The following is an 11,921-nucleotide window of genomic DNA, read 5'->3' on the forward strand; positions in this document are numbered from 1 at the left end:
CGCAACTGGCCTTTGGCAAGATGTAAATGCACCCTAGCAACATCTGAATCATCGCTTTCTACACGGACCTCTGCCAACCGCACCTCCTCTTCCTTTTGCCTAACTGTCTGAAAAATATCCCCAAAAACCCTCCTACTCCAATCCCGTATAGTACCCCTCAACCGCTTTAATTTGCAACAGAGAACTTGCAAAGGGGGTCCAACGCACGGTTGCTCCCAAGAATCCTGAACCATAGGCAAGAAGTCCTCGTGCCTCGTCCAGACATTAAGGAACCTGAACGACCTCGGCTTAGTATCCAATCTGGTTGACACTGAAAGAAGGAGCGGAGCATGGTCTGAGGACTCCCGGGCTAGGTACGACACCGCAATGACATCCCCGTGTCAGAATAACCTTCATTCACCAAAACCCAATCCAACCTTTTCCAGATTCTTGCCCTGCCATGTCTATTGTTACACCAGGTAAACTGAGCCCCAGAAAAACCGGCATCCATGAGATTAGCCTCATTAATAAACTGTCTAAACTCCATAGTTTCTTCTCCTCAGCATCTAAAATTACATTGAAATCCCCACCCACAAGCCATGCAGCGGAACCCGGGTTATCCCGCATTAAACCCTCCCATAGCTCACACCTCTCTACAGGTGTACATCGCGCATGCACAAAGGAGACAACAAGGTGGGAGCCCGGCACATGATCGTGAGAAAGTCGCACTGACACATGCTGGGGGCTCTCTCCAACCACCAAGCCAGAAAAAGGCTCTTGGAAGAAAACCCAGATCGAACCCACCACATTATGCACCACTCCATGAAAACCTAATTTGTGTCTATACTGTTCAACTTTATCAACCTCCAACCAAGGTTCACAAAAAGCCAAAAATTGGAGATTGTTCATTTGAATCAATTTTTTAATCCTTCTCAATTTCGGAGCTTTAGAAATGCCCCGAACATTCCAAAATAGACCTTTAATCATTGGACAAAGTAGGAAGGGAATTCTGCGAATTTATCAATTTAGAACGTAATTGCCTGTCAGAGGGAAAATGTGCACGATTACCTTTTTTTTTGTTCCTCAAAGCCGCCACCGAATTGTCAATAACTCCAGCTGTTGACACTATGGTTGCATCCTGGATTCGCACCAGCTCCCTAGCAGATCGTGGGGATAAGGAACCCACTGAAAGGACCCCCTCATCACTGCTGGACTCCACCGTCTGATCTCCCACAAGGGCAACAGATCGCGCCTCAACATCATCTGGTTTGCTCCCCTCCACACCATCCCCTCGCACCTCAGCAGCATGCGGGAGGATAATCTCCAAACTACCACCCAGTTCTACATCACCCTGCTGCTCCTGCTGCATCCCCACGTCCTGCACTCCTCCGCAACCGACATCTTGATGCGCATCATCCACAACTGTGGGCGCCTGCCCCATATCCTGCTCCAACCCCTCATCCTCCAAAACCTTCACAGGGTCAGAAGTAGTATCAACCTCCACTTCGACCTCCCCAATCTGCTGCCCAGCCGCTGCTTCCACCGGCACCTCCAATACCGCAGCCTCTCTGGAAGACAAAACACAGGAAGTTGCCACCCCATGTCCCTGGAGCAGCAGCTGCTTCTGGACTGGAGCCGACAGCCCAGCTACCTCTGCCCCAACACTACCTGACGACGCTGCAGGTATACCAGGCTCACCTTGCTTAGCTTTACCCTTATCCAAACTCGTGACAGGCGCAGAAACCTCTTGAAGTTTCAAGGAAGCCCGCCCCACCTTCACAGGCCGCAGGGAAGGATCCCTCCGAAAACAACTGTCCTGCTGATGACCGAACTTGGAACAGAAAGAGCAGTAAGGAGGAATGTTTTCAAAGTCCACGGGCTGCCAAAATCCATATTCCTCATCTCCTATCCAAACGCGTTTAGCAAGAGGCAAAGAGATATCTACCTCTACCAACACTCGCGCAGCAGAGGGCCGACGAAGATCACCGGTTGCCGCATCCAACTTGAGGGGGTGCCCCAACGTAGAGGCTAACTGCATCAACTGATTCCTTTGGAAAAAGGGAATAGGCAGACCTGGGAAACTTACCCAAACTGGAGCAATTGAAAGCTCTTGGCCAGACCTGAAGTCGATGCTCCACTTCGAAATCGACATTGGTGACTTACCTATGAACCAGACCCTGCGAGCAAACAAGCGAGTATAATCATCGTCCACCACTGGTCTAATCAGAACGTGCTTCTCGTCCAGGAGGCCCACTGAACAATGTCCTTTGAGCCCCAGCGTCACAAAGAATTTTCGTATGGCCTCCATGGAGGGCCTGCCCGCACTGAATCTCCCTACCAGAGCCTGGTGGAAAGGAGCAGCCAAACTCTCAATCTCCTGGCGAGAGATACGAAGAGAAGGCTCACCTCTGAATGTTGAGACAACACCCAGCGTTACCCCAATCTCATCATTGGAACAGCCAACTACTGCCGCAAAGGAAGGGGCCACAAGCTTCTGGCCGCCACGCTCCCGCGGCTTCGCCGCCGCAGCCGTCATCAGGATCAAAACAAAACCTAGCCGCAAGGGTTTCCTAGTATGTCGGAGATAAACCTAGCAGTGTTTTGACACATTAACGCATAAAGACTCGATTGTTCCCATTATGATAATAGACTTAATAAGATATTAAACATGGCTGCATTCTTTAGACAATTAAAGATAGGATCTAGTTCAAAACCTTCGAACATAGTACAAAATCATGAATATCATATGCCTATTAAACAATTCAGATTGGACAATTCCAGAAGAAAAAATAGAACATATTTATAGAATAGGAACTTTAGATTTCAAAATAGCTTTATCGATAAAGACAAATGAAGAAACCATATTTATACAAGAAGAATTTCAAACAATTCCATTGTTGAATCATACTACTATTCAAAATATCTAAGGATATAGATATATTCACTTTGGATTAATTCAAGTTGCAGTCAAACCATTAGTTCATTTAGAAGTGGATGCTCCAATTTATCTAGCATTAAGAGATCAGAGATTAAAAAGATATAAGACCTCGTTACTAGCTATGATTCAAACAAATGTATGTAATGGACCAATTTATTTCAATTGTACCCCTGATTTCTCAGTAGATATTACTGATTCACATGTTTTGAATTCTATAGTTTTAGATATTCATTTAAAAGGAGACGAATTTGAAAGACATACAAAAAATTTTGCTGTATTTGTAGAATGTATTATAGACCATTGTCTTCACAATTAAATCCAAAATTTTTTAATGGCTCCAACTCTAAAAGATGAAACTATTATATTGCAAGTAGAAGCAGATAGACCAATTATATATACACCAAAGAGATTAAAATGGAACGAAATCACAGTACCTACTGAATTCCAGATAGTCCCTAGAAATCTAGAAAGAACAAAGGTAGAAGAAATAATAGAAGAACCTGATGGAAAAATATTATTAAAATTTCCGTCTTTTAGAGAAAGACCATCAACCTCAAGTCATTCATGGTTACTAGCTAGAAGATCTAGTTATGAATCTATTGATTTTAATTCTCCCATAGAACAAATTCAACCTTCAAGTTTAGAACCCCAATTCCAGAAGTAATAAATCAAAATCAACCATAATATTCACCAACACATTCACAAATGAAAGCATAAATAAATGTAATAAATAAAGCTAATTTTCAAATAATTTATAAATATTTACAGGAAGATTTTGATGATGAAAAAAATATACAAAAAAGAATTTGGTTTTTTTCAATTATCACTAGATTGGAAAAAAAATATTAATCATAGAATGGAAAAATGAATTAGAAATAAGAAAATTTGATTTTTCCTTCTTTACTTGGCTATCATTCTATACTTCAAAAATAGGAATAAAAGATGTATATAATACACCTCAAATAAATGTACAAACAAATGTATATAAAAAATGGAAATTAAAAGATGACCAAGTAGTAACATCAATACATCCTCCATTACAAGTAGACTCTTAATATCTTGTGTGAAGATTTTCATATTCTCTCCTTCATGCACAGTGCAAATTTCCATAGAAGAGAAATTTGGCCTCATTGTTGCTGACACTTTTGTTAAAAGCAATTTGGGTCCTTCGAGGAAAATTCTCTAATTTAAGAACGTCCAGATCCATTGTCTTGCCTTTTTGCCTTTGGGTTTTGGAGAATTTAGAAAACCACTACACTAATATCCTATTTTTTTTTGAAATATTACTTATTCATTTCACTAGCTCAATTAAGATCTACAGACTTGTTAAATAAATATAAATGAGGAGTACTACTCCCTTACATTAGCTCATTTCATCCGACGAAAAGATGCAACTCCTAACCTATCTAAGTGAAATGCTCCTCTCGCAATTTGGGGTAAGGTTGAAGCTGCCAAGTAGATCTCCTCCCGGTCATGCCGACACCCTTCATTGGCCAATATATCTGCCACCTGGTTAGCCTGGCGATAACAGTGACGAACTCGTGGAAAATGATGCAACAAACCAACCAACTGATAAACCTCCTTATAAATACTCCATGGGCAACGAGAAGTCCGATTTAAAACTTGCACTAACACCAAGGAATCCAGTTCAACATCAAATGAATCAAAACCCCGCTGGAGGCATAACCTGACCCCAAATAGCAGAGCCCGGGCCTCAGCCTGCATACTCGAAGCTATACCAAAATTACACGAAAAAGCCAGGACCAGCCTACCACTAGCCTCCCGAAGCACACCCCCACCCCCACTCTCCCCAGGGTTACCCTTGGAGCACCCGTCGGTGTTGAGCTTTAGGCCCCCATGTGAGGGCCGTACCCATTTAACCAGCATGTAAGACCTGGCTGTATTCCAACTAGAAACCTCCAGATAAAATTCTACCCAAGATAGTGACGACACCCTGCACTCCGGGAACTGTACCCTAAACAACTCTAAAAGATCGACAACAACACCATGACATAGCTGAACCCCCTCGATCTTCTTACCATCATATTTCATGCCATTCCTAGCCTTCCATATGTGCCAGCAAATCAACAAGGGGGTAACAAGATGAATAAACTCCAGAAATTTATTTCCTCGCTTTCCCTGCCACCAGGCCGCCATACATACGCGAAAGGCTAGCCCAGTCCAGGCAACTCCAACCGTATCCCCAAAGAAGTGCCACACTTGTCGCGCCATATCCCCAGCAGCAAACACATGCTCCGCAGTTTCGACCTCAGGTGAAGAACAACACACACATCGCGACGGTCCATGAATCCCCAACTTCCATAAGGTACAATCTAAGGGGAGACGATCCCGCAGCAGGTATAACAGGAAGAATGAAATTCTCAATGGCACACCTCGATGCCAAATACATTTGAATAGCGGCGAGGGGGAGGACTGATGTCAGACCAAGTTGAAAGCTGACTTTATTTTGAAATATCCCGAATGCTCTGGTCTCCAAACCATGAGGTCAGGCAACTGCCCGGCAGGTGGGTCAACTCGAAAAATCTCAACGACTATCTCCGAAGGCACCCATTGTGCAATACTTCGGACATCCCAGGTAGCCTGTTGCACAAAATCCACAATCTTATGGTCGGATACGCTATCTAACCGGTCTGACAAACCTCCTGAACCAAGCCAATTGTCGAACCAAAAATTAGAACTCCCAGAACGAACAATCCATCCGATGTGCCTCTCAGCAATATTCCGCACCTTCACCATCCGTCTCCACACCTCTGAACCTTTGGCATCAAACACCAGATTTGGGTGCACCGCCCGACAAAACTTAGCTTGCATGAAATCAGCCCACAAAGATGTGTGTGCCCGAAGATTCCACCACAACCTGATAGAGAAAGCTTTGTAGACATCCTCCAATTGGCGCAGGCCAACCCCCCTTCTTCTTGTGACACACACAGGTCCTGCCAGCGAATCCAATGATACTTGGGACCCCCCCTCTGAAGCTCCCCAAAGGAAATTAGCAAACATGCCCTCAAGCTCTAGGAAAATAGCTTTGGGAGGAGAAGCCGCCATTAACAGATGAATCGGCATAGATGAAAGGACATGTTTCAACAACACTATCTTCCCTCCCTGAGACAACACCCTGTTCTGCCAGGACTGAATACGAAGAAGGACTGCTTGACACAAACCCCCAAAATACTCTTTCTTCCGGCGCCCGCAATAAAGGGGGAACCCTAGATATTTAATCGGGAAAGACTTATACATGAAACCAGTTAACCTCTGAATGGCCATCTTCCTGGATAGGCATACCTTTGGGTGCACCAAGAAACAACTTTTCCCCGCATTGATCCGTTGCCCAGAAACTGCCTCATAGGTTGTCAAAACCCGCTTCACTAACTTTAAGGATCTCGCAGTCGCACTGGAGAAAACAAGCACATCATCCGCATATCCTAAGTGAGTCACTAGAGGGCAACCCCTTGGAACGGAGAACCACTGAAACCCTCGAAAGCACGGCAAACTATTTAGTGACCTCGACAACACCTCGGCTCCAATGATAAACAAAGCAGGGGAGAGCGGATCCCCTTGGCGTAGCCCCCGGGCTGACTTAAAGAAGCCAAACAAAGCCCCATTGACAACCACTGAAAACCAGACATTCGAAATGAGCCGCCAAACCATATCAATCCACTGCTCTCCAAACCCAAAAGCCCTAAGCACATTGATCAAAAAAGGCCATACTACCCGGTCATAAGCTTTCATCATGTCCAACTTCAATGCCACATTCCCTCCCCTTACTTTGCTACCCATATTAGACTAAGATCCTATTTGATAATTCAATTTAACACTTAAATTTAATGAATTTAGATTTTAACATGTTCAGACTTGATAATTAAAAATTAAACATCTGAATTAATTTAGTGACACTGAATTTTTTTAACCAAAATTTGCTCTAAAAAATAAATAACAAGTTATTCACTTATCACTTAATGAGATATATACTCAAATTTATCAAATTTAATAATTTAATGATTTTAAATTTCAAATTTTAAATTTCACATTTCAGTTTATTAAACACACCCTAAGTAGTTTGGAAGGGCCTAACACTTATAGCAAGAAAGTAACGTTTTGAATGTTTTATTAGTATACTTGGCCTAAACTCAGCCCACCGGGCGTTTCATGAGGCTCGATGATCTAGCTGATGGCGACGGTTCCAACGGCCCCTAAGAATGATTTGCTTGATTGGTGGAAATGTAGATTTCCTTAAAATTGGAAAATCATTTGGTGATTTAGAAATTTGTGGTGAAAAATGTTTTGGTAAGATATGAGAAAGCTAAATTATGATTACTGAGCAAATTGTAGACAGATTTTGGTGGTGAATGTTGTGAAGATCAATGGGTAAATAGCTCAGAATATTTTCACAAAGAAGGGATGGCATTGAAATTATTTGTGAAGTACAAAATTTGTCCATCCATGTGTGAAGATGACACTTAATTACGAGATATTGCACGTTGTTTCTACAGTTGGACATTTGGTTTAAAGGAGACAATCTTAGCAAATTAAACCAAACCTATTAATTTCTAGTTATTTTATAAGATTTTGTTTTTGGTAGTTTCCTATATAATAGTTGACTAATTTATTTGGTAATCATTTGTGTGGCTCCTTCTTGTTTACCACGTTTCTTTGGATTATATATATATATATATATATATATATATAGTATCCGTCTAACAGGTGTCCATTGAATATTCATTAAAATATATTTCATGTATTATATTTTTAAAAATATAAGATTAATTAGAAAAAGTAAATACAAAGGAAGATAATAATTGTTAATATATGCATATACATAGTATGTTAGATGAATTTGAAATGTATCAATAAGTGTCCAATAGACATCAAGTGCACGCGCACATATATATATATATATATATATATATATATATATATATATATATATTTTTATATATCTTAGGCTATTTTTTTTAAGAGAGTCTAGAGAATTAGTAAAGAGTCTGTGTAGGAACAACCCCTAGATTTTGAATTTCCACTAATGTATAATGGCACATTGTTACATAATTAAAGAAATAATAATCACTTATAGGAATAATAATCACTCACAATAAACTCTGGGTGAGAATAGAATAATAAATTCAACTTACTATAATATTACTATCTCAAGCAAGGAAGAAAATCTTATGACAACAAAATCCAAGAGTAGTCCCTACAGACTCTTTACCAACTCTCTTAGAAAAAAACCTAAGATATATATATATATATATATATATATATATATATATATATATATATATATATATATATATATATATTTCACATCCTTCAATAATTTAAACTCTTAAAATCATCAAAGAATTGATATCTCTTTTTGTACATCTAATAGTGAATTAGCATGTAGCGTGTATGATACTCAAAAAAGTATTTTACAAGAAGTTGGATATGCACCATGTCACATTTATCCAGTTCTCTATCCAAGAGTAGTTTTATAAGCTCTCAATACGACTAAAGGTACGTGTGATATTGCTTAATTATTCATAAATGACATATTCTCCTACCTGTCACCATTAATAATGAATTTTTATTTGAACTTTGTTAATCAACAAAGAAAAATATTGAATATCTTCAAGATATATATTGTTTAAGGTATTTATCTTCAATAAATTATTCCATCTTTAATGACTCATACGCTTTACAAGAATTATATAATGGTAACATGGCTATCTAATACTGATATTTGTCCACTCAGCCTTGAGAAAAGCCAAATAAGTAGTCAATGTGTTCCCACCTAATGGCCCTAATCAACACTGGGAGAACAAATAAGCCGGACTAAATAAATGTTGGCTTTAGTTATCAGCACATCCTTTGATGATAAGCAAATAAAGCCACAAGTGCTCGAGTGCACATGTTCCTCATGGGTCTGTCTGGTTGGACTGAAAATATTTTCCCTAGGAAAATATTTTCCATCGAAGTCATTTTCTTGGAAAATCACTTCTTTCGCTATAATTTTCCAGTGTTTGGTTATTAAGTGAAAATATTTTTCGAATTCCTTTTTTCATAATTTTTCGGTGTTTGGTTTGTCAATGAAAATATTTTCTAATATGTTTGTTAATATATAGCAAATATTTTTCTACTCTCAAAACATTCATTTCATTACAAGTTAATTTTAGTTTCTATCCATTATAATCATATTATCATTTTTATAAAATATTTATTCATATTACACCATGAATTCTTAAATTTCCCAACTCGAATACAGGGCGGAATTAGGATAGATCTAGATCAAACTAAAAATATTGGATATTTTGATATTTGAAAGAAAATGAATTCTTTCATCTCAAAATTTAATTAATATTCATTATTTAAATTAAAGTGGTTCTTTCGATCATTCATAGAAAAAATGACACTTGTAATCCTAAAAGAACTAAATTGTCAAATCCCACCACCACCACCTGACACAAATGCAATCTTTCACATTAGACTTGATTATCACATAAAACATATTAGCAATTGAATTAGAATAGTGTAGGACAGTTTGATATTCTTGCAGCGTTGTTTACTTGCCTTAAGTTACTTCTAATAAGTAGAAAGGAGAAAGGAAAATGTCTGGGATATTTTTGAGATGAACACAAATCCGACTGGAGCTATTGATTTTATTCTTGTTGTCTGATCTTTCATAGGTTCAAGGGAAAAGAGCAGATAGGTCGTTATGTGTTAGAGCACGAGGTTTGATGTCATAATTCAGTACTTCTACAGCAATACTTTAGTTTGCAGGTTGAGTGCAGATACTTTTTATTTATCAATTCAAATTGCTCGGCAAATTATGTGCAACCAAAGTTGATAAGAATTCCAGTGGAACACCCACTAATATTGTGACTAATATGATTCTGCTGCTGGTGATTCTCTAGCACTGGGGGCGGGTTATCTAGTTATCGGAAATTAACTTCAGGAAAGTTGTTGTGGAGGTCATTTTCCACCTGGTGGCATGAAAACATTTTCCAGCTGAAATCATTTTCCAACCTCTTTTGCTTCCAAACACCAGAAATTCTGGAAAACTTTTTCGGGAAATTATTTTCAGTCCAAACAAACATACCCCTAATGGAACCTCTAATAGTTGACAGACTCACTTCTATGCAGATGCAAATATTTTATAAATGATGCATATGATTAAAATTTTCGAAAGTTCATCAGTCTCTCACCCTGTGATTAAATCTATCTAAAAAATGTTAGTGAGCTCATTAAATGCATCAATAATACTCCCTCCGTCGCATTTTGAGAGTTTTATTATTCTTTTTTATCTGTCCCAATTATAATTCACTTTTCAATTAAAAACTATAGTTAACTTTTAACTTCTATAAAATATTTTATTATTTAATGTACTTTTTATCAATTAATGTAACTTATCTTATTCAATAATTACTTTGATTCATGCCTTAAATAGTATAACTTTTCCATGAAAATTGTTGTTTTAATTAATGTAAAAATATAGTGATTGATCATACTATTAATATTAATGAAAGGATATTTTAGGAAAACAGTAGACTAGATTTACATTTCCAACAAAGTCAACTAATTTTTCTTAAAATGAGTAAAAAAAATCAAAACTATCAAAGTGGGATAGAGAGTATAGTAATTGAAGTAGTTAATGAGAACTTATCAAGGGGGAAAAAGAAAGAAAAACAAAGAGTAGTTAGTCAGTCACTGCAAAACAACAAAAGACATTAACTAATAAAGACTTGAAATTCCAAACTTTAATGTAGAGAAAAAAAAAACAAAACAAAAAGAAAGAGGGGATCTCATCTGGTTAAGTGTGATGCATATCATGCAGGATATTTAACTGCAATGCAAATGCAAATGCAAACTAAAATAGATTTTGTGGTTTTGGGCAAATACAGGACACAAGTTTGACTATGCACCCTTTCAAGTGTTTTTTATGCTCTTACTACGATTGTAGGTATATATGATATTGCTCAATTATTCATTAAATGGCAAATTCTGTGACCCACAACAAGTGACAATGAAGAAAAATATTCGAAAGAATGGAAATAAAGATACCTAATACTTCAAGCAATCCTCTGCCTTCATAGAAAAGTCAAATGTAGTAGCCGATTGCTTCCTGCTTCTACAAATACAGATGCAAATATTTCTAACAAAATGGATATGATTAAAATTTTCTAAAGGTCATAACCCTGTCGATCAAATTATGATTAAGCCCTTGCAGAAAAAAGTTAGTGAGGCCGTTTCCTGAAAAATTAGAATTAAAATTATACTTAATTGATTAAGTCTAAGATACTTAAATAGAAATCTAAAACATCTTAATCTAACCTTATTAAGTTAATTTAGAGAATGTAAAATAGATTCTAGATTGTTAAACCAATTGGATGGGTTGGGCGGATTAATATTGAGCTTTCACTTAAATGGGTTATACCTAGGGGCGGAGGGAAGGGGGGCAGCCGCCCTGCCCCCCCTCCAATTGTTAAAAAAAAATTTCTAAGTAAAATTTTTATTATTATTATGTTTTGCCCCAAAAATTGATCAAAAAATTCACTTTGCCCCCCAAAGGGCCCAAACAAAATGTTTGAAAGTTATTTGGACTTGATCCAAATAACAGAGGCTCACCCCCCGTTCCCCCAAAATTGGCTGCCCCCCTCCAATTGTTAAAAAAAAAATTCTAAGTAAAAAAAATTTTTATTATTATGTTTTGCCCCCCAAAAATTGATCAAAAAATTCAATTTGCCCCCCAAGGGTCCAAACAAAATGTTTGAAAGTTATTTGGACTTGATCCAAATAATAGAGACTCACCCCCCCTTCCCCCCGACCCCCCCCTAAAATTAGTTCCTAGCTCCGCCACTGGGTGACACCTTCTTACTGGCAAAATCGAGTATGAAAGTTGCTAAATTCGGTTTGAAATCCCTTATACTCAAAAAGGGATTTGATTGGACCACTTTAGTAATAATTGTATAAATAACTATAGATGGCTGTTTTTTAAAACAAAATTTTC

General features: G+C 38.1%; 1 protein-coding gene across 1 annotated transcript; it reads right to left on the minus strand.

Annotated features, from left to right (window-relative positions):
* Nucleotides 1–4,285: 4,285 nt before the first annotated feature.
* Nucleotides 4,286–5,149, minus strand: LOC140013504 (uncharacterized). Its single transcript, XM_072062806.1, has one exon. It carries the CDS (start codon nucleotides 5,147–5,149, stop codon nucleotides 4,286–4,288), a length of 864 nt encoding a protein of 287 aa, XP_071918907.1.
* Nucleotides 5,150–11,921: the final 6,772 nt, after the last annotated feature.

Source organism: Coffea arabica, chromosome 8c (assembly GCF_036785885.1).
Source record: "Coffea arabica cultivar ET-39 chromosome 8c, Coffea Arabica ET-39 HiFi, whole genome shotgun sequence".
Classification (NCBI taxonomy): domain Eukaryota; kingdom Viridiplantae; phylum Streptophyta; class Magnoliopsida; order Gentianales; family Rubiaceae; genus Coffea; species Coffea arabica.